The sequence below is a fragment of the Colletes latitarsis genome, chromosome 10 (assembly GCF_051014445.1).
Source record: "Colletes latitarsis isolate SP2378_abdomen chromosome 10, iyColLati1, whole genome shotgun sequence".
NCBI lineage: Eukaryota > Metazoa > Arthropoda > Insecta > Hymenoptera > Colletidae > Colletes > Colletes latitarsis.
In genome coordinates, this window is record NC_135143.1 from 10,316,957 (window position 1) to 10,341,755 (window position 24,799).

The 24,799-nt window shown below is 40.7% G+C and overlaps 1 protein-coding gene across 1 annotated transcript in view; it reads left to right on the forward strand.

Moving 5' to 3' along the window:
- Positions 1-214: 214 nt before the first annotated feature.
- Positions 215-24,799, forward strand: part of LOC143346388 (uncharacterized) — a 48,319-nt gene continuing 23,734 nt past the window's right edge. The window contains exons 1-2 of the mRNA XM_076774443.1: positions 215-665; positions 6,431-6,696. Of these exons, the coding sequence (XP_076630558.1) occupies positions 661-665; positions 6,431-6,696 (271 nt within the window). The 5' untranslated portion in view covers positions 215-660. The remainder of the gene's footprint in view (positions 666-6,430; positions 6,697-24,799) is intronic.

Sequence of the window (24,799 nt, forward strand, 5' to 3'; positions counted from 1 at the left end):
CGCAGGTCGGACTCGTTATCGACGGCCTCGGGTCGCGGACCAATGGGAGAGCCGAGCGATACCGCGTTTACCTGGTGGCCACCGCCCACCGGGCTCTGCCATTGGGTCGCGCACTCTTTTCCCGCTCGCGGCGCAGGGGTGGGGGTAGGACTGTGTTCTGCGCGCCGTGGATCGGGTTCGGGCGTCGGGTCGTGCGTGCACACTCCCAAAACTATCGTCCGCGGTGGCGCATTGAACGTCGTCGTGCACGTCGCGTTCGTCCTCGTGTTCCTTCGAGAGTCCGGTTTCCATGCGAGTTCACCGCCGCCCCCGTCACTGACAATTAATCTTTGGCAAACCGACGGAGATGCCGTCGATCAACCGGGCAGACAGGTGTCGCGACGCGGACGCCTGATCGACAGCGACGGAGAAAGAAGCCCTACGACCAGTGAAACCGTGGAAAACAGTGATCGAGACTCGAGTGGATAGCCTGATATGACAGTGCAGTGACCTCCCCCGCTGTTGTTGTTGGTTTTTACGTTTACGCGATACGTTCGGGCCGCGCGTTGGTCCTTCGAGAATCTCCCATCGGCGTTATTCGAGACGACCAGGTGAGACGAGAGTCTCGACCACGGCTGCAAAATTGAGCTGGACTTGCACCAACGGGCCGCCGGCCACTTTATGAGGTGAGTTCTCGAGCGTAGACAATGTTTGCTCCGATTTCTAGTGTCTCGATGTTGTTTAAATACGTTTGGAAATTTGGGCGGTTCGTGCGTCACGGTATTGTGTTCTTGGGTTTGGAGTTAACGGTGTTGTGATTGTGATAGAAGATGACTTGGTATGCTCGTTTCGAATAACGAATGAAAGATAAACAAATTTCGATGTACCGTTTGTTCGGTAATATTTTTAATCTAAATTGTACAATTGTACTTTGAACGAATGAAAGATTATTTATAATTGTTCGAAAGAATCGATGTAGAGAATTAAACGTTCGTCGTCTACTTGTCTCTCTCTGAGGTACCGTTTGTATTCTATTCGATCTTTCGTTAAAATAATCTGTGCAAGATGTACAGTGTTCGAAATAGTCGGAGAGTCTATTTTAATAACTTAATTGTTATTTAACCCTTTGTTGTACGCGATGTTGTTCTACGAGGATCCAATAGTTCTCCAGATTCAGCACTTATCGTTTACCCCGAACATTAACGAATTAATAAATGCAGGTGCAAACAACCATGAAATAATTTCTTATAGTATAAAATTCTATATAAGATATTTAATGAAAGTGCTTTATTATGTTTATATTATACAATGACTCTTCGTTCTTTGAAGAATTCCACCAATAACAGAACGAATAATAGGAAGTCTCCTTTAACGGTACTTTTGGACAATATCCAAATAGTTTAGGTTTCAAGAATTTTAAACTTGTCCAAATACTGTTCTTCTGTGTTTCACTTTGATGTAAAATAAGCCGTTTAAACTGTTATCAAGAATGTATGTTTCTTTCGATAACGCAATTCTCGCATCAGTTCTCGAATTACCGTCGGTATTTCGTCGCTTGGAACGCGCCCATTCACAGAATATCGATGATTCAATTGACACTTGAGAATGTAGATAAGATTGGTTAGGTGTTTATCAACACCAACAGTGACCCTGTTGCTCGAAATCGAACCAGAGTTTCCGATATTCTTACACGAATGTTTGGAATGCCAAGTAATTCGAATTCTCACGGAAATTGATATACGAATATAAAATTGGAGATCCATGCTTCCGTTTCTTCCTCGATCGAAAAGAAAAACAGCTTTGCGTAATCACTCTAATAGTTTCCTTCTATTCTTTCTAAAGAATACCATTAAATTTTGTAGTGTTTGCTACTCCGCAAATGTATCTTGATCACTGTATATGTTTAGAAATTTTCAAACGTTTAGAATATGCCTTCAGCAATTCACCGTATTTAGGATTCGAATTTTCCACGATTTAAAGTTTCCAACTTTAGTTTACATGATCCTGTTCGATAATGAGGCAAGAAATGGTTTAGATTCCTCTTTGAAGAACTTTTTTGTTTGGCACATACGGTCCAAATTTTCCAAGCATCAAGAAAATCATTCATTGTTTATTACTGCTATCGTACGATCCAAAATAGTACCAAATTCAACATTGTTTTCCCCAATTTTGTGGAAAGCAATAGCTTCGTATTTTTAACCTAACATTGACTCCATTTCACTCGCATTATTCTAGTTTCAAAACGTATGAAATTAAATTCTTTCTTAGTTATCTATGTTTATGATGTTTATAATTCAATTAAAATTCAAAGTAAACAATGGTACCAAATTTAACATTGTCTTCTATTCTATAACGATTCATTATTTTCAACCCGACGATAACTCTTCGTTTCACAACTTTATTCCAGTTGTAATACTCACGAAAAGAAATTATTTCTCAATCGTTTATACGTCTACGATCCAATTAATATTCAAAGCCGCAAATTTTACCGAATTCAATATAATCGATGGTTCGCTATTTCCAACTTAACGTTAATCCTTTGTTTCACAAAATTTACGAAAAGGAATTATTTCTCAATTATGCGCCTGCTATTTTATTAATTCTCGAGGTAAATAATAAGCATTCAATCTCGTTGAAAAATTACGTAAAATTTCCTCAACGAATTTTGCAGGGTTTTTATTCGGCACATTATACGGTAGAAGTTCAACGTTTCAACTGCCAACGAGTCAAACTTTTCATAGTTAGCTCTCTAAATATTTTCATTATTTACCCTTGTAACCGAATACATTCGTTCCGACGTATTTGACCAAATCAAACGTTAAATCTTTCCGTATCATTATTTCTAGTTAAATGTTACGTTATATTATATTACACATAACTCGACTATCTGTTAAAACAATCGTTTACAAACGTAGCGTGGGTATAACAAATGGACTCAACGATAATTTCAATTTAAAATGTTCCCCCCAATAACATTATTTTATTTCCTTAGTAATAATACGTTGAAATATTTTCTTTTCGCAATTAAATTTGTCACTCGTGCCTTTCGGGTACACCCATCGGCAACTTCCACATCGATTTCAGCGTCGGTGATTTCGATTAGAGCGGAAGTCGATCTTTCCTCGCTCTCGAGTACCCATTTTCGAATCCTTTAGCGATAGAAATTCCCGACTAGAGCCGCGTAAAATAAATTGCCGCGCGTGCGCGTCGTTCGAGACGGGGTCTAAACATTCAATTAGCACTTCCTAATCCCCCGTCGCTCGTTGTCAACAGCCATTACTTCCAGCATCTTCTCTCCTCTCCGTTGAACCCACCCCCGAGCACCCTCTTGGGGTCTCTCTCGTAAGCAACCGCGCGCTGGTGTTTTCCACCCCCTCACGCGCCCCCATCGTCCTCGCTAACCAACGTATCTATTAATCCGGGTCTGAATGACACTCGAGGGTGGCCCGAGGGGTGATTCTAACCCTACAAAATCGTAACTACCGCCCCCGGGTTAACTCCCTCGACCACTACAGGTTTTTTTTTCTCTTCTTAATGAATGCTCAAGGAGATCCGCGCGTAATTGTATTAGTTCGAGAGGAGAAACCCGGGATAGAGACTCGAGGAAACGAAGCGGAGAGAAAAGGAGAGAGAAAGAGAGACGGGGCGAAGCACGAGAACGAAGGGTGACATTTAGGGTAAAAAGACGGAGGAGAGAGAGCCGCCGCCGCCGACGCGCTGAGATTGGTTAATGGCTTTGATACGAGGAAAGGATAAGATTAATTTGCTTGCGAATCAAAGAGCAAACGAATAAGCAATTACCGGGACCGTGAGGAGTGGCTGCACGAGTGCCCTCGCTCGGTTCTTCTGCGTGTCGGTGGTGCACAATTAAAAGCCACCGAACCGGAGGAGCGCGCAGGTTTATGGAAATCAAGACGGACGGCGAAAAGTCGCTTCAAGGCGAAACGTTTGACGAGATTTACTCGGAGGATTTTGTGGTTAGACGCTCTCGGTATTCGGCTAATTACGCGGAGGAATACTATCGGAGATTTCTGGGGAATTGTCACCGACTATCATTTTCGTATCGAAGAATCCCAGTTACGTTTCTTGAAACATTACGTTTTCTTATTATTTTTGGCGATTTACACGCGAAATGTTCAATTTATAACCGTCAATCATTTTACTTTAGGTGTCATTAAGTATGTAAATTCTTGAGGAACTTCGTCTAGAAATTGTTTAAATAGGTTGGTTAATTTGTACTGAGAAACTCGACGATTCTATTCTTCTTGGAAATGTTTTTGCAGTTCATATTTCTCCTTCTAGGAGATAATGATATTACAACGATTACATTTTGTATGAATCTTGCACAGGAGGGTACACACTTTATTTTAAAATGAAAGCAATTGATCAGAATTTATTATAATTGTAAACACAGGCAATCAAAAAGAACCAATTTTAATATGCAGTTATCGTAAGTTTTTGGAAAAGAAATTATGGTTGGTACATATCGGTCAAAATTCCACTAAGGGCTTGTAGTTTATGTTCATTTCTTTGCTTTCTCTGATCGTCAACGTTTTTAGATTTGTACTTTTGATGGTAAAAATATTTTACTTTTGTCAACTCACACTTTTTCAATATTCATTGCTACTTAGAAATATACAATTCTTCTTCGATTTTATCGCTCATATTATTCTAAAATTCTAGTTAAATTCAAATATTATTCTACAAAAGAGGAAAATGGGGGATGAAGAAGACTAATATTTCAGTTGTTATATGATGATTGATGGTTTTTAGTTGTCGAATTAATAAAAATAAAAATATTCTGTTGAAAGTATCAATGTAATGGTTAGAAAAAGTTTTATGAAATCGGCTTGGCAGTCGACGTATCGATAAATGTAACATATAAAGTAATATACACCTTCTCGAGTTATAAATTTAATAAATAAAAACAAGCTTCTTTTGTAATTTTCTACATAATTTATCGTGTGTTTCTGCAGTAACTTGTTGCATTCGAACGGAGAGTATAATTATAGAAATAATAAGTCTGTTAATTTGAAAACTTTTTCAATTCTCCTTCATTGGTATCGACTTTGTTCTGACAACTTCTTCACAATTTTCGACTTGTTAATATGCAAGGAAACATTTATCCATAAACTACTAATGTGATTACTTTAAACAGAGTGGGGCATTTGAAACAGATCACCTGAATAACTCGTTTGTTTTTAACAACAGAAGAAAATGTTTGACACAATACTTGCTTAGTTTTAAGGGGCATGTAATATGGTGGCAATGATTTTGTGATGGACGGAGACGTAGAGAATGTTATTCTATTTAAAAAAAACAAGTAACTTTTATATGGTAATAGGTAATAGCTGTTATTAACCTGCATTAAATAACCTAGATCACGATATTCGACGGATACGATGACTGATTGGAATATCGGAGGGGAAACACGGAATTGACTTCAAAATTCCCTCAAAGTTTCATTCGTGCCAATTAAACTTGATCTATTGCGATCGTTCAAGAAATCGATTCACCTAGTTTCTAGAACTACTTCCGTTCTCCCAAACAACTACGAAAACGCGTCTTTTCTTCGACTCCCTTTCTGCATTTTCAAAACCTAACAGACTGCGCTGTTTATACTGTAAAAACATTGACTTGAATTGAAAAATTCTCCATTCATGACACTCGATTCTTCGCTTATCTAACGTTCACTCGACAAATCAGTCGAGGATACTTTCAAAACCCATCTTTGAAACAACCACTCGATCCTGTCACAAACATAGACGCGTCATAAGCCAAAGGACTTAACCTTCCTTCTTTCCTATAGTCACAAGAAATACGTTTTTGAAATCATTTCTAAACTATTATCAATCTTCTCTAATTTTTTATTTCTTTCGTAGAGTTAAATCTTGTGATTTACGATGTGTATATTATAGAACACACACGACAGTAATTCCAAATCCTTTCAAAACTTCACTCCTACTCGTCTAGCGTTCTCTCAAGAAATTGGTTAACTTAACCCTCAGACGCTCTTCGAGTTGCTACCAAGGACGTCCTTATTTATTTAGAAACGAATGCAATCATGGACAAAACTATGGTTTGTTTTCCTTTTCTTAACAACATATTTCTATCATTTTTGTCCCGAAGACTGCACAGTAAAACAGAGGGTTAATTTGAAACCTACCCCCCGGTTGCCAAATAATCTCGATCCCCGTGGTCAGTGATCTCAAAACCCAACAATTCCCAAGACACACTCGCGGACTAAATATCCTAGATAACATCACTGAGGTCGTAAATCAGAGGGTTTGTCCGCGACGTGGTGGCCGGTGTCGAAACAATGGACTCTGTGCCCTCGAGGATCTCTCTCCTCTCCTCTCCATCGGTCACTCGGACTACGGAGGTTGCTGTTTTCGCGTAGGCGTGTCCCGCGAACGCGGAGTTACTAATTGGTGGGTGCGTTTAATTACAGAGCCGGCGGTAACATGTGCGACGGCTCCTTCACGGAGACCCTGCGCGGTATGCAGGGCATGTCGGGCACTTCGCCTCCTGGTGGCGGGGGTGTCGGCCCCATGGGGGTTGGCCTCGGCAGCCCTCTCGGTCCGGCCACGAAGAAGGCGCAGGTGGAGCACATCAAGAGGCCGATGAACGCTTTTATGGTTTGGTCCCGGCTCCAGCGACGGAAGATCGCGCAGGAGAACCCCAAGATGCACAACAGCGAGATTTCCAAGAGGCTCGGTGAGTCCCCTTTTCTTACAAATTTTTGACTGTCGCTTTAAGGGAAGAAATCACTGTGACGACTGAAAATAAAGGCAATTTTTCAAGAATTATTTTGGAGGTAACAGTGAAACTTTTTCTGATAAATACTCGATGTTATCGAAAGTACGTTTCTTGAACTACTTCTTGTAAAAATTTCGTATGAAAATATTAAGTATTGTAGCCATAATAGGAACCAGCGCGAGAGGTAAAAAATTTGTTAGAAACGAGTACATTTCATTCATACCACTTATCGCTTTAAACTAAATACTCATAATTCACATCGTTATCTCGATCAAAACACTTTCCATTCGTATGAAACATTTACCACAGTACAAATAATAAAAGAGTTCTAAATTAATGTCCCGAAGTAAAGAGCAGTTAGTTTCAAGCTTTCTACATCTACTAAATCTTCTGCAACTTTCTCACTTTTGCGAATTTCACTTTAATATTTTAGGGGGTAATTATTAAAACCCCAACATTGAAATGAGATAAAAAAAATTTTGATTTTTTCAATCCGTCACAGTGGTTCCCTCCCTTAAGGGATTACAGTACGTACCTTTTAAAATGGTATTAATGACTCACAATTTTTTTCTGAGGAAAGTCGATCAGATTAAAATCCTTAAAGCTGTCATTTTGAGAAAAACGAGTTTAAAATTGTAAATTAGATTCACGAGACAGTGGGAATTTTACGTCCAGACGAGATATTATTTTCAAAACTATATATCAATTTAGTAAATAATAGGAAATTCGATTTTTTTTAATTTTATAATGATGTAATTCCTTACGTTCGAAAAATGCATGCCAGTTTTTAATCAAATAAATATGGAATTTTATTCTATGGTAACTGGTGAAAATTTTAAGAATCAAATGACGTTTTTCATTTACACTATTGATAACAGTATTTGGACGATAATCACCTTACGGTTGTGTAACTGTTTAAAAATTGTTTTTGACTAGAAATTACTGTCGCAGCAGATACGTTCGCTCGGTTATAGCAATACAATCATTAACATATCTTTAGCGATCCGTTTGTTAGACAGTTATATTTGTTGAACATTGTATAACTTCCGTCATCACTTAGTCATCCTCGATCAAAGAAACGCTTACACCAGATCACAAAAGAATCGTCGAAGATGGTCGAGTGTTTCATTTGGTATTCAACTATCTTCCGTTTGCATTTCCATTTCTATTCGTAACGTAACTTTGTTCAGTTTGCTACGAGTTCAGCTTTATTCGTGTTTCTATTCACTCTGAACTTAGTTGCTAACATTAGACATCAGTATACTCAATTAGTCACGGGCGTCACGGCTGTAATTTCATAAACTAACTGTTTAGTTTTCTTAATTTGCATAAATCAACAGTTAAGATCTTGTAAATGATTGCACCGACCAAGAAACACCAGATTGTTATTCATGCGGAGACTTTCCACGTCTGCTTCTGTAAAATCTAAACGTCTCGAACGTAGGAATCGTAAATCATGCTGCGTAAGAAAACGATTCTAGCAAAAATATCCTTAACAAATCGAGCACAGCTATTTACCGACAAAATGCGTCTCACGGTTGAGAAAATATAATTGGTAGTGCCTAACGACCGGTGTCCACTGGAGAATTTTACCTTTAAGAATATAACTTTCTGGTGTGCACAGCGTTGACTATTATAAAATCTATAAATAATATAATAGTCAAAGATAAGTGTCCAATCTTTCAAAGAGCAAGCAAAACCTTTAAATTAAATTAACCCGAAGCGCACTAGGATAACAAACACGTGTGTGGCGACGCCTCCCACAATTGCTAGCAGAGGTCTACGCTCTCTCGCAAGTGCTCGACCGGTCACCTACTTCTATATATACATTCTTGGCTAGCAGGCCCAGGATAAAACGCCCTCTTTTCCTCCTGCTGTCTCACGTATCTTCTTTCGTCATACGTTTCCCAAATACTGTTCATAATAAAAAAAACCCTTCACTAAATTACACACGAATTTAAAGTTACTTCAATTGAAATTGACAAGTAGTGTCAATTCTCCCAGACGGTGCAAAAAGAATCTTTCTTCGTGCAACTCGGGAACATCGAAAGAAAGAAAACAAACACGATGGTTCGGGAAACACACGAAATTAATCGGATTTTTTCGACTATCCAACGACAGCTCGCCCGCGATCACGTTCGTTGGTGAACACACATCGAAGTTTGCGCCCTGGGTTTCTTCTCGTCGCATCATTCATCCCTTTCAAAGTTCCTTGCTTTGCTCTCCGACGGTGGCTCGACGGTCCGGCGGCGCTCGACACGCGCTCGAATTATTCGTTGCTCGCGATACAGACGAGTGTACCGAGGGAGAAGAAAGGAGATAAAGACGAACGGGGGACGAAGGTATTCCGGTTGGTATTTCCGTTAAATACCCGGGAATCGACAAAGCCCGGTTCCCGCGGCTCCCCTCGAAGCTTCTTTATCCGTCATTTTCTTCCTCCTCGCCTGGGCTCCTCTCTCTTCCCCCGGTTTCTCGTTCCCCCGGCGACGACGAATAAGGGAAGTGCCTGCTCCTCGGTAAAAATGATGCGCGCACGCTCGAGCCACCTCCCTCCGCCGCGGGATTCCACCCCCTGCGCTCTCGTGGCGCTCCTCTCGCTTCTCCCACCGGTCCTCCTCCTCCTCCACCTCGTCATCCACCTACCCTCCTGCCCCCTTTCTCTTCTCCGGCTTGCACCCTTTGTCGAAGCGACACTTTTTCGTCGCTCTTTTACCGCCATGTCCCTGCCACTGCGTATATTTCTGCTTGATATACAACTCTACTCTCTCTCGTTCTCTCTATCTCTTTCTTTTTCCCCTCCCTCTATCTTTCTCTTTCTCTCTCTTCTTCTCATGGCTGGCTTGTCGGAGCATTTGCAAATTTCATCCTGCAACCCTCTGTCCCTCTCCGCTTGAACGACCCACCACTCCTCCAGCCACGGTCGCTACCTTTTCCGCGCGATCCGCCCTCCGCCGCCCTCCCAACCCACCCCCTACACCCCCCCAACGACCGTCACGACGACGACAAAAGATTCGAGGAACCGATGTACTCTGCCGAGCACTCTCGACTCGTTCGCTGGAATGTCGTGGTCCGCTTTCTTCCGTGCCTCCTCGCGGTTTCCGGGGAAAATGTTAACTCGCGAGCCAGCTTCCGTTCCAGAAGGTTCGGGGGGAGGCGAATCGAGGGTGTAATATATTGTTGTGGAAATAGGATATTTGATCGCGAGGCGTTCGGGATTGTATCAAGCCCCACGGAAACCCCTCGGAGAATGAAATGGTACATTTTAGGAAACGCAAGGATATTATTTGCGTATAATAATCTGCACTGAAAATCCTCGCCAAAATACGAATGAATCTCCCCATTTGTTCGAAAACTGGTATCCTAGGGTTTTCGAGTTAAAATAATATTATATCCAAAGTTTGCTATTGTAAAACTTTAATATTTCTTTCTAGTATTTATAATGTTAAAAATGTGATGCTTTTTAGCGAGTATGTTATTTGTTATGTTTCTAGTACTTGCTACAAAGTTTCCTCTTATACAGGGTGTACGGCCACCCTTGGGAAAAATTTTAATGGGGGATTCTAGACGCCAAAATTAGACGAAAATCAAGAATACAAATTTGTTGATGGAGGCTTCGATAAAAAGTTATTAACAATTAAATTCAAAAATTTCAAATCGTTCTGGAAAAATTATTTTCGGTTGCGGGGGTTAATTACAATCATTTTTGGTCATTACCCATACCCCCGAAATCCTACGCACTTTCTAGAAAAAAATTCAAGAAGGTGTGAAATTTTTCGACGGAATAAAAAAATTTCAAATCGTTTTGAAAAAATTATTTTCAGTTGCGGGGGTCAATTATAATCATTTTTAGTGAATAGATATACCCCCGAAATCTTGCGCATTTTCGAGAAAAAAAATCAGTACGGGCGGAATTTTAAACGTTAATAACTTTTTAACGGAGCTTCCATCAACAAATTGATATTCTTGATTTTCTTAGGGGTAGCCGAACACCCTGTATAATTTCAGAACGTTTTCTTTTTAACCCCTAAGTGGACTCTCAATCTCAACTGTATTATTTTACTTAATGTCGATTCTTATTAAATTGGTAAATGGAAATCATCTTTTCTTTAAAGCATTTAAAAAACAATGAAGTAGTGGAGGATTACATAAATTTTCAAACAATTATACTGATATATATTAAAGAATTATTATTTTAAACTTGCTAAAGAGTCAAACAAGAAGAACATTAATGAATGTATTAGTTGATCTTAGTAGAGGAGGAAGACACAGTTATGATCGCATAACTGGATATCATATTGTTAGAGCTTGAATATACAATCAACAAAAATTCTTTAAACGACTTCCGTGTCTCGACGTTTGTTTGGGCGAGAAATTGAAACAATTCGTTGGTCGTAATCTGAATTAATTGCTGTGCTCATTAACCGGAAGCCCACACTTTTGCCCGGGTAACGTCGTCTGTTCGAAACCGTGTCGCAAGTTGGTTTGAATTGAGATAACGCCGATAACGGTTTTTCGAATTAAATCGATCACGAAATTACTTTAATCGATTAGCCGAGAACCAAGGAAAGTGTGAAAAGTACAGTAGCGAGGAATTGTAATGTTTACCGTGTAGACTCGTTCAACTTCGCGAAGGCTGACACCGCAGTTGACCAACCGTTTAGTTTACTTTGCAACAGAGTGCAAACTTTTCAGTCGTCCAACTAACCCGAACGTGTAGTCGTGTGCACGCGTTGGTCGTCACGTGCTCTTGCAGCTCTTACCGATACATCCGAGCAGTTGATCATATAAAAGCAAATTGTGTTTGTCGAGCCTGTGCAAACGAACGCCCGCGGGCCGACACGAAACGACTTCTAAATAGAAATTTCACTTGTAGCAAAAGCTAGCGAGTTCCCTTATTACACGAGGCTCGACTATTATACTTTCTTTTCGGAATATAAAGTAACAAATTTATGAATTGTTAAAGCTTCTGTTGCAAATGCTACCTACGAAACACGGGGGAAGATCAGTTTGAAAGAATGCAGTTTAATCCTGAATACAAACTGCTTCTTAAAGTTGAATTCTAGTTCTGATGCGAGCAATCGAACAGTGGATTAGCGAAAGTTATATAGAATATCAGCCGATGAAGTTGATAAGTTGTGAAAATGAAAAGTTGTTAATGCTAAAGTCTCGTTTACAATTTATAGAAGTCTGAAATGTATCACTCTTGCTACATAAGCTACACGGAATATTACCACGAACGTTCAATTGTTTTTTAATAATTTGAAAAATTTTTAAATTTTACGTAATACAAAAAGAATAAAATGATAATAATGAAAAGGTTAAATTAGTCGCGTAATTTAATTATTTCGAGTAGATGCATACATAGAATAAAATTTTGCCCGTCCACGCCATTGATCCTCTTTCAACCTCTTGCGTGTTTGGGTAGAGAAATTAAATCCGTGAAATATTTATAATTAGTTATATACAATATATAACACGCGAAACGAGCTATCGGTAGCAAACTCGTTCCTTGTCAATGGAGAAACGTTTCGCGTGAAAGATGCACGCGCGAATCGCCATTGGCGTGGACGTGTCGCCGGTGAAACGTCATTGATAGCCGCGTGTCCAGTGCCAATTTTACGACGTCGATTAGGAGATGACCGTCCAGCGTTTATCTTTCAGCCAGGCAGTTCGACACGTTTCACGATCTTCCTCCGAGTGAAAACTATACCGGAAGGGAGATTGAGGGTGCGTCGGGACGGTTGGTCGAGTAAGCGGTCCATTGGGAAACGGTCGAAGCTAATCTGGTTATTGGATGTTCCTGCAACCGGCGCGAACGTGGCGCGTTTCTGTTCGAAAACTTTTCGATCCTCTCTGTCCGATGTTCTCCGTTCGCTTGGCTAGCGAATCTCCTTCCTCTGGAGCAGCCACGATACGCGAAAGATACTCCAGTTTCGTCGGTTGCATTTCCTACGAAACGAGTCACGCTGTCTGGCGAGTAAATAAGAAAATTTGAAATTCCCTTTTATATAGATTATTTACACCTTAAGTTTTATTACTTATGACGATATTAACCTCTTGCCGTACAATGGCGAGTCTGACTAGTTATAAGTTCTCGATGTCAAGTTTCACAATCGTGAGGCTACTCGTCGTCGAATCTTATGTATTAAAATCAACACATTTTTACATTTACGAAGTATTCATAAAACAAATCTATTCTTTTTCGTGGCCATTCCTTGTACGAACAAATTTAAACAAAATTAAATAGTATAGGTTCGACGAATTATTTGAAATTAAATCGTACGTCAAGGAGTTAATTTGTTCGAAGTTGTTGTATTTTCTAAAAGCAAATTGGAAAACTCTGAGAAATACATTGGTAAAAGTTTCATTTAAAAAATAAACAAAAATAGAAAAAGTTTTATGTTTGCATTATACAGTGTGTACGGCCACCCCTGGGAAAAATTTTAATGAGGGATTCTAGAGGCCAAAATAAGACGAAAATCAAGAATACCAATTTGTTGATGGTGGCTTCGTTAAGAAGTTATTAACGTTTAAAGTTCCGTCAATGCTGAATTTTTTTCTCGAAAGTGGGTAAGATTTCGGGAGTATGTCTATTCACCAAAAATTATTATAATTGACCCCCGCAACCGAAAATAATTTTTCTAGAACGATTTGAAATTTTTTTTTTTCGTCGAAGAATTTGTCCACCTACCCTGTCGATTTTTCTTAAAAATTCGTTTTTGATTTTTAGTAATTTTGTTTGACGCCCTATAGAAAAGTTGTGTAATACTTTTTTGTAGGTACCCATGAGCTCTACTTTGGAAAAAAGTTTCATTGAAATATATTCACAATTGTAGGAGTTATGGCTGTTTGAAAATTGGACCATTTTTATGGGGTTTTTCTCATTTTGCGGGGTTAAGAAACAACCTTTCGAATATTTTTATAATTGCTACATATTCTACACTAAAATACGCGGCGTTTGGCTTTTTGAACATTAAAATCGTCCAATCCGTTCAGAAGTTATGGTGTTTTAAAGATTTGCATGAAGTTTCCGGGATACATTTCTGACCATACATTGTATTTTCGTTTAGGAATTTTTTTCTCGAAAGTGCGCAGGAATTCGTGGGTATCTCTATTCACCAAAAATGATTGTAATCGACCCCTGCAACTAAAAATAATTTTTCCAGAACGATTTGAAACTTTTCAATTTCGTCGAAGAATTTGTCCACCTACCCCCTGTCGATTCTTCTTGAAAATTCGTTTTTGATTTTTAGTAATTTTGTTTGACGCCCTATAGAAAAGTTGTCTAATACTTTTTTGTAGGTACCCATGAGCTCTACTTTGGAAAAAAGTTTCATTGAAATATATTCACTATTATAGGAGTTGTGGCCGTTTGAAAATTGGACCATTTTTATGGGGTTTTTCTAACATTACGGTGTCAAGGAACAACTTTTCGAATATTTTTACGATTTGTACATATTCTCTACCAAAATACGCGTAGTTTGCTTTTTTAAACATTAAAATCGTCCAATCCGTTCAGAAGTTATGACGTTTTAAACATTCGCATGAAATTTACGGGAAGCATTTTTAGCCTGAAATTATATTTTCTGTAAGGAATTTTTTTCTCGAAAATGGTTAGGATTTCGAGGGTATGTCTATTGACCAAAAATGATTATAATTGGTCCCTACAAACAAAAATAATTTTTTTAGGACGAGTTGGAATTTTTTAATTTTGTCGAAAATTTTCACACTTTCTCGAATTTTTTTCTCGAAACTGGGTAGGATTTCGGGGGTATATCTATTCATCAAAAATGATTATAATCGACCCTTGCAATCGGAAATAATTTTTTTAGAATGATTTGAAATTTTTGAATTTAATTGTTAATAATTTTTTAACGAAGCCTCCATCAACAAATTGGTATTCTTGATTTTCGTCTTATTTTGGCCTCTAGAATCCCTCATTAAAATTTTTCCCAGGGATGGCCGAACACCCTGTATTGTAGGTTACACTACTCAACGTTGAACGTCGTGCGTCGAAGGGAGTCCTCTCTCAGTAGTGGGGATGATTACCGTTCACTTATCCGATCGAAAATGGCTCGCAGTTATCCAAGCATCGCTGCATATACTGCATATTATTTTTATTTAAAGATATTATATTTTCTCTCGTACACTAATGGATTTGTACCCGTATAATAAATAATAGAATAATTTGCACTGTATATCGTGCTAAATTTATCACTCCGGCGAAGGATAGAGGGGTTTAACGAGATAAGCAGCAAAACGTCGAAGCAATTTTCAACCAGTCGGAGAAAGTTGGTGCGCGAAGAAGGGAAATCGAGTCGCCAGGAGGGTAGAAAACGCTCGGAGTCCCGACTGGCTCCGTGTGCTCGCCTCGAAGGGTTAAATGGGGTTGTCCTTCGGCGCGCGGGAGGATGAATGTCCTCTCTCCCTGTCCCTCCCTCGTGCTCCATTCGCTTCAACGTCGATGAGCGCGCAAAACCGACAAGTCGTTTCTTTAACGCACGCGAAAGAACTCGGGAGGACGAAGAGAGGCTACGGGAACCGGCAGAAATACTTCATTACGATGAAAGCTTTGCTCCAACCTTCTCAAGTCTCCTCTTCCCTCCCTTTCTATCTCCTCCCACCCGGGCGCCGTGTGTCTCCGCGTCCCTGTTTTCGTGTTTGTACACGAAACGCGCCGACGAAATACACCCACATACGCCGGATCCACCACCTTTTCCTCTTTGTCGACTTTCTTTCCCACCCCTCGTTGCCTCCCTCTTTCTTCGTTTTGTCGGTGAGACTCCACGCGCATAAACGCGCATACGTGTGTGCGTTTTTGCACGCGTTCTTTCGTATTGTAAGAGTGCGTGGCGTTCTCGTGCGTTTTTACCGGCGCGACAATAGGCCCGGGTATTTTAGACGATGGGCGAGAAAATGGAAAAGGAAGGACGTTGCACACGAGGGGGAAATTACGGCGATCGATGGCGGGGACGACTGGATCGTCGTTTCGTCTGGCTGTCCTCGCGATGAGCTCTGAGTAATTGAGTCCGGCGAACGGAATAACGTCGCGCTACGAACCTCTTCCGTTAAAGAATGCGATACGGATTTTCGTGCATTGGGTCGGCCATTAATCTCGCCCTATTTTCCGGTGCAAAAGAAAAACGCGAAGCTTTATCTAATTATATGGGCGTCGATTCTATTAAATAAGAATTCAATTTCCTTCCGTATAAGCAAAATAAATTGTTCTCTCGATAGTTGCAATTATTCGTTTATAGATGTATCTTTTGAGAGGAATTCGATGGCTCGTCGATTAAAAAATTTCAGAAAATAGCCGAGATACGACCATCCATCTAAAACGATCGTCGTTGATCTTCAAATACCAAAGCGATCCTGATTGTCAAGATCAAAATCGTTTTTTGATCACATCGCTTTTACTTGCACTGCAATTTACAGAATATCTTACACAAAGACAGTAAGCGGATTCCAGAATGAATGCTTACTTTTATTTATTATATTAGTTTTTCATTTTATAATAACACAAAGCTGTAGTATTCTCATACTAGCTGTGATATCATTATTTGTTTTTTTTTTTGTTATTTGCCTTTTATATTATAATTCAACCTAAGCTCAAATACCATATTCGATCACAACGAATAGAAATAATTCTATTAATTCCAGCTCGATGGGCTGAATCTGATAAAATACAATCTTAATTGTCATATTCTACCTCAAAACGGAATACACCGATAATAAAAGGACCCAATATCTCGTCGAATTTTTCTTGAAAAAAAAAAAAAAAAAAAAATTATTTTGCAACGTCGTTTCGTGAAGAGGCGAAGAGCGTTGAATTCCGCGTCTTCGGGCGTCGCGACGTCTGTTCGCATGTTAATTCCGTTCACGGTCGACTGCCGCCTCGTCGCGTAACTTCCGATTGTTTCCGTCGCCGGCGATACAACCGCGCGACACAAAGTTTCCCATCCTGTCGAAAATTCAATTGAACGCCGAGGAACGGTTCGGAAACGAACAAAGGCGCGGCGGGGGAACGAACGGGGTTTCCGGGGGCCACGTAATCCCGACGAAAGTGGACATAATCGGGTGTCTAGGACACCGAGAGAGGAGAGCGGACGGCGCTTTCCGCGCAAGATTCGCGAAGAAAACAATTCGCGGAGGGCCCCGACACTGCGATCCTATAGAATCGCGGGAACAATGGGAGACGTTGCGACAAAGGAGGGAACACAAAACGCCTGCACACAGGTATACGCGCCGCCACTCTCCCTCTGGTTCCACCCTCCCTCTGTCCCCGTTCTCTGTCTTCGCGTGATTAAAAATGATCGTCCCCGAGCAAGCTTTAAGCTCTCCGGGCTGGAAAGCTCCCCTGCGCGATGGATCTCCTCAAGCAGATCGCGGACCATCATCAGCAATCCTTCCAAAGTGGCGGGAAAATGCTTTCGATGGAACCCTAATAAAAGGTTGCGTTCTACGACATTTGCAAACTTCTGCTTCGTTTATTACGCTATGGATCTATTCGAAACGAAAGTATTACGGTCTATTCGAATTTTAAAAGAAAAATTATTAGAGAAAGACACGGTTTAACCCTTTTAATGCATCAGAAGCAATTCTTCCAAAATGGCGGGAAAATGCTTTCGATGGAACCCTAATAAAAGGTTGCGTTCTATGACATTTGCAAACTTCTGCTTCGTTTATTACGCTATGGATCTATACGAAACGAAAGTATTACGGTCCATTCAAATTTCAAAAGAAAAATTATTAGAGAAAGACACGGTTTAACCCTCTTAGTGCATCAGAAGCAATTCTTCTAAAATGGCTGGAAAATGCTTTCGATGGAACCCTAATAAAAGGTTGCGTTCTACGACATTTGCAAACTTCTGCTTCGTTTATTACGGTATGGATCTATTCGAAACGAAAGTATTATGGTCCATTGGAATTTTAATAGAAAAATTATTAGAGAAAGACACACTTTAATTCTTTTAGTGGATCAGAAGCAATTCTTCCAAAATGGCTGGAAAATGCTTTCGATGGAACCGTAATAAAAAGGTGATGGCATACTACGATATTCGTAAACTTCTACTTCGTTTATTACATATGAATTTATAGGAAAGAACAGTATTGCGATACATTCAAATTTAAAAACAAAAATTTAAAACAGACACGGTTTAACCCTTTCGATGTAACTCGAAAAGAAAGCAAAATTCCCCCTATAAATCAACCGTACAAGTTATTTGGTTTCCTGGAAAACGTAGAATGATTTATACGTAAAACGTGATAACTTTGTTACAAGTGTAGAAGCACGCGTCTGAACTTATAATTAATATCGAACAATTAATGGAAACGGGCAATCGAACGGCCAAACAATGAAACACCATCGATGGTTTTTCCTCTTTGTCGAAGATCGCTCTCCTCTTTCTTCGATCGCGAAATAATTTATGCCTCGTCAGAAATGTTGCACGGTATAAATTAGCGTCTCGAGCAATGTTATCTAGATGATAGATCCACGTGGTTCGCGTTGTTGACGAGAAACAATGCCCTGCTTATCAGCCTTGACGATCTATTATTCTACGCGAAAGACTGTTGGTTGTATTAATGAGCTGTGCACATTGCAGATTAATAGACCATGTTATTATACTTGTAACATAGTAATTTTTTCGTGGCGTACAATGCATTCCAATTCAAACGAATTGCATGTCTCGGTGTGTTGTTAAATGTTTTAGACAGATACGTGTTGCATTAGCAATATCTAGCGATATAAATCGCCGATTGTTCGTATCGAAAATGTGATATATTTATAACCTACTCGATCTTATATTTATCTATGAAAACTTAATAAGAGTGGGGAAAAAACTTAAAGGTGTGTTACATAACCATTTGTTAACATAATATATTGCAAATTATCGGTTTTAATCGACGTCGACGTGCTTCAGAAACGTAGTAAAAATGATCCTTTCTCTCTACGCGACGATATAAAAATTTGTACTTACGATTGTAGACCGATAGAAAGCGTTAGTTTATCGAAAGCCTTAATCTCGATTCCGAAAAGTCGAGCAGAACGGAAGCCTTTGAGAAAAGCAAGACGAAAGTAACGTAGACTCTCGGTTCTTTTTTGCTCACTGTCAGTTGGCCCATTATATTTCGTATTCTTATTCGGAGACAAATTAGAACGAACGCAGAAGCTGTCAACCCTTTTCAACTACTGACCATTAACTTAATGTGTCGTGCGTGTACTTCTCTTTTTTAGAACAAACAGAGAATGCAAGCATTTTGATCAAAACCGAGATATGAAAGCAAATTACATTATAAGTATACCTACAAATTTAAATCTATCACAGATTACCATAAACTTTTCGCCAATGTTTATTTTTTACGATCTTAATGTAAAATTCTGTCTTTGAAGATTTTTTTTCTTTTAGTTCTTTGTCCTGCGATTCAGTCCAAAAATTGACCCTTTTCAAGCTTCTGACGTTCGATTAATACATTGGAGTTAGTATTTTGTTCACCAGGTTTTACAGATTTCAAACATTTCGTTTTATATACTGAGTTAGAAATATATAATCGTGTTCCCACTGTCAGATTACCTAATACTTCCAAATTTTCGTAACATTTGCAAAGCACGTGTTGACCGGAAGAAAGCGAGGATAAATGGCAGGAACCCTGGTTTCTCAGCTCCCATAAAATGTCCTTGACTCTCTGCCAGGTCAACATGTGTCTGCAATAATTAAATTCTCCATAGTATTTCATTAAAGGAAATCCTGAAACCACGTTAGCGAAAATATTGTGCATAACTCTCCAGCAGAAATTAAAATTTCTTTGAAATAAAAATTACCTCCCCAAAATTAATAGAAAAAAGTCGAAATCATCGACAAATTTTAAGTAACAGTTACAACTTTATTTCACTTAGATATTTAATGCAAGATGTTTATATAAGAGATACGACTTAGGGAAGCGTTACGCATTAGGTGGTTCTCCCTTAATTAACGATTTAAAAAGCCACCGAGGGGTGGTTCTTTCCCTCGAAACGAGTCAAAACATTCGAGCAAACGCGTGGGGGTGGTGGGGGGCCGGATATTCGCGCGTTGCGTTCCCCCCGACAACGAAGACACGCGAAAGAAAAAATGCAAACAACCTGAGGGACAGAAGGGGCGAAAAAGAACGAGAAGACGAGTAAAACAGTGGCCGGGTAGTAGCGGCGGTAGTAGCCTAGTTTTCCCCCGCGACAATGAGGACGAGTAAAAAGAAGAGGAACGAGGGAAGAAAGCAGCCGGTGGGTTGGCAGCAGTGGACTAAATAATGCCGGCTGCCTTCAGAAATAGCAATGCCGGAGCAATAGCGCGCGACGGTGGTGTGGTAAGAGCCGCGCTAGCAATGGCTCCGTCGCCATGGCTGTCCTCTCCGCCGCCCCCCTTCTGGTTCCTCTTTCCCGGCTTCGTTTCTCTCCTTCGACCCCGTCCATTAATTAACAGGCTTTGTACTTTTAAACGATGTTAAATAAACGGCATTGTTCGCCAGCGAAAGGACTGAAAAGCAGGCGCCATTGTGCTTTAAGCTCGGTCCTCATCGTCATCGTCGTCGTCGTCGTCGTCGTTGACGTCGTAGTCGTCGTCGTGGGTCCCCTCCGAAAGCATGGAAAGAGAAAGAAGGAGTACTGGCCGAGAATACCTACCTACTAATACCGCCAGTGCCGGGAAGCCTTTGTTCTAAACAAATACGCCGGCTCCACCCCCGTCCAGCCCCGTTCGTCGCCTCCACCCCCCCCCCCCTTCCACCCGGTCCCTTGTTCGTCCGTGGCACCTGCCTTTTAGACGGGAAAACGTGTATCGATTGGGATAGGCTATAATGTAAACAGCGGAAAAGGAAACCCCTTTCGTTGGCGGTGCATGTGCGGCCGGACGTCCTCGAGAATCGATCGAATTCGTGGTACCTCTGTTGTCTGAGACCGACCGAGTCTCTAAGGGTTGTTGTTTACGGTCCTTGGGAATTGAAATAGCAAGTTCGGAAGGACGAGTGTCTGTTTAAGGCTACGAGTCACTTGTTTAGAATCGTCATTTAGGTTTAAAAATGGCTTAAAAATGGTTATGATCAATCACCGAATCAAGTATTGAATACTTGTTCCTTCTGTGGAATCTATTTTTATAGTCTGTGAACAATGTATGCTTTTTAGAAGCTAATTTTAGTTATTATACAAAGAGAGGGGGCGGTTTTCTCCCCGCCATTGTAGAACTCCATCAATAAGGCAACCATTCAGTGGTAAGTCGAGTGCTTGCGAGGAAGGTATAAGTCGAGCGTAGCCCTCTGTCGGCGAGTACATATGATTAAACAGTTATTACAAGCTTTTCAAAAATATAATTACATTGCAATTAGACGGTATTTATAAATGTATTCACATAATTATATCGTGGCAAACGTGATCAAATTACATTTTTCTCAGATTTGTTAATGGATTTTGGTAAGTTATAGTATTAAAATTAATATTAAACGGGAAACGGAAGTTGGAAGAAATACGATCCCGAAAATGTTCAGCGCTTTCCATATTCCCCGAATGTATCGGAAACGACTGGAACAGGGATTAAGAATGGTCCGACACCAGTCGCTGGACTCGAATGCGTTATCAGCGCTCCACATTGTCCCGGAAGACAAACATCTCGGATTCCAACGTTTCCTCTCTCGTTCTCTCGCAACGTTCCGCGAAGTTCATTGTGAACCACCACGTGTTCGTATTGTTTAGCCCGCTCTTGCCATTCTTCTCTGTCTTTCTCTGTATGTGCTCCACTATAGCGAAGCAACTCTTTTCATTGTTGTTGCCTGCTGTCAGCAACAATAACGAGGAGAGTAAAAGATCCATCGGGCAACGTGAATCCCATCCTCTCTCGCTCGTATCTGCTCCGGTGCGCCTCGAATTTCCGGTAGTGTATCTCCGCTCTGTATCGAGAACTTTCATCCCCCTTGAGCGATTCCTCGACAGACCCGTTGTGTGCTCGCTGGAACGTGCTCGTTCTTGATATTACTGTCGCGCGCCTCTCCTTGGCCTGATTCTTTTCTTCCTCTTTGGGATTCGCGTTGTCTCGCTTCCTGTTTAATTTTAACCGAATATTTTAGCAACTTCCACTCCCGGAATTTATTTCATAGCATCGTATAATAGTAAAAATTGATCTATAAGTAATCTAGTCACTCCTGATTTGAAGTGTTCAATGTTGAAGTGTAAGCAAAACATTGTTATTAAATATTTACTTGGTGTGTCTTACTATTTCTTCGCCATATAATTTTCTCTAAAAGTGAGTTTGTTTTTCAAAAACGTTGCTACGAACGCGTGCGTATACGCAAAATTCAATGTGGTAACACGGATGTAATTTTACGATTATCTCGGAAACTAAGGCCGTGCGGCGGTTACATGTATAGGAAAAAGTTGTTCAGAATCTTATTTTCTATAACATATTTTACAAACACCAAAATCGAAGTTGAGGCCCCTAAAGTAAATAATTACCACTCGTTTTAGTTTGTTTGTTTCGAAAGGACAAATTCAAGTAAATCGTACCATTTGGTCAAACAGTTTCCAACACAATACGTTTAACTAATCTAAAAATTATTAAATTATGTACACGACCGTCTATCACAAAACTTCAAACTGCGTAATTTTTATCGGAACTCAAACGTATTAAAGGACATTCGATGAAAACCCCGTGGTCTTCCCAATCCTCCGGTAGGCAGGATCAAACATCGTCGTTCGAAAGACGCTGGGGCGTCGCGTCACCATCGACCATTGTTACAGCGAGTTTGGCGCAACCTCTGCGCCCTTTGTTTTCGGCGGTGCAACCGCAGAGGACGGACTTCGCGTGGCGTCGGCGTCGCGCGTACCGCAGAGCGTCGTCGGTTCTCGTTTGAACCGCGCTCCGTTTCGAGAATGCAAGCGCTTCGCGCTTTGTCCGCTCTGCTACAGCTAGCACCCCAACAACAAGTGGTAATTAATTCTCGGCGAAACAATCGACCTGCTACCGCCGAAGGAACAACGACGCCAAAGTGGAAAGAGGAGAGTCACGAGGAGGAGGGAGACGCGGGAGAGCATTTTGCCGCGAAAACATCGGTTGTTTCGGGCAAACGACTCCCTTTTCTCTGTCGCGCTCTCCCTTCGAGGCTCTACGCGCGCTCGTCGAACGGGTTAAACGCGAAAATTGGTCGCTGGAAACGAGTTACCGCGATCGTTCCATCCCTTATCCTCTTTTCACTTTCATATCCATAAGATAGTTAAATATCACAGAATATTTTTTTTACCAGAAGAACGCGTCAAACTAAACATTTTCTTTGAATGTGAATGTTGACAGAAACCTCACTTAATGAACGTTTAATTTTAAATAAATCAGTGGTTTTGTTCGATAGGAAACCTCCTATCGATTAAATAGAATTTCACGCAAAAGAGTCGAATAAAATGAGAGGATTAAACGACATCGTTGACTGTTTGGATGTTCTCGCGAACTGGAATTATTTTCCTCCGCTATTATTCGAAGGGTGCACGGTGGTTGAATTACCCGTGGAGTCTCGTAACCCTTTCTCGACGTTCGGTTTGCTGAATACGAGAATTGTCGTGACCTGTACGTAACGCGTTAATCGTGCCCCCCCCCCCCCCCCTCCCCTCCATGTGAATCGCGATGACGCGTCGGGAACAATCGTCTTGAACGATACAGACAACGAGTCGCTCGATGGAGTTTCACTGGGAAAATGCAAATGCAATTTTCCGCGCGGACAATCGTCAACGAGTCGGATTTAAATGAGGCGTGATCGCGGGCTCGTCGATAATTCAGCCATAACGGCTGGTTCTGCCGGCGGCGGCACACAACACGGCCGTTTCACCGGGTAAACACAGCGTCCAAATGCCTTTTATACTCATTGATCGGACGCGTTATCCAAGTGCCTATCGTTCGTTTACAAACTGCTTCATACAGACCGCAAACACGTGTTCGCGAGAGTCACTCGATCGCGACGCGTCGCTCCTTGTGCTTTAACGACCACCGCCGCTTTTCCTAACGATTTTATTTATAAATATTTTGTTGCTTTGAGATCCGTTCGTTGCCCAGAAACCACCGATTCTTTCGATGAAAATATATTCTTTCGCTTTGACTAATTGAATTGAACCTATTGGATTTCCTAACCGTCTCACAATGTGACAAAAATCCTCCAGCGACGACTGTATATGTCTAAAGTTTCGTTTCAGTTTCGGCCATAGGTTCTACGAACTCATGGTGTTTATTATACAAAAATAAGAGTTCGTCGCTAGGGCGAACTGCGCTTCACTCTTGCTTTTCTTCTGCGGGTGAACTCATAGATCTCATAGAGGACAGATCTCTGAGATATACCTTCACGAATATAATAAAAGAGAAATTCTATTAGACCCCTCAAGCGGTGATTTAAGGACCTTGTGGCGCTGCTTCGCTTCGGCTGAGTCGGCTCGTGAGAATCGTAGGAGGGCAGAAAAAGAAAGGAGGGGATGCGTTTCGTCCGGGCCTGCTAGTGGACTCATCAGTAAAGCTTTCTAGCAGGCCCTGCCTTAGACGACTAGGATATTGAGAAGTCGATCAAGGAGTGTATACATATACAATAGCAACCGAGGGGTCGGTCGAGCGCTTATGAGAGAGCAACCCCTCTGGTGGTGAGCATAGGAGGTGACGCCACAACCTCCTTTGTGTAATATCTCAAAAACTACTGAACTAATCAAATAGAAATTTGGAAATTCCGGATAGTTTTATGGTGTGTACAGAAAACGAAGTAATATTTAAAAAGGTACTAATATAATAAAGTCATTCGTGACTACAAGAAATTTCCGAAACTTGTATTGCCTCGAATAGATTCATTAAACTAAACTGAAAACCGACGAAATTGAACGGGTCGTAAAAGATATTTGTGTCGCTTATCTATTGGTAACATAAAAAATTATTTCCGCGAGGGTACGCCGCGGAATATCCAATGTCGAACAGAATTTTCGAGACGTAAAGAAAAAGGTTCTGCGATGTTACAATATAAGAAAAATTATTGCATCATGGAAAGAAACGGATTCTGCATAATCTGAAAGTCATCTCCA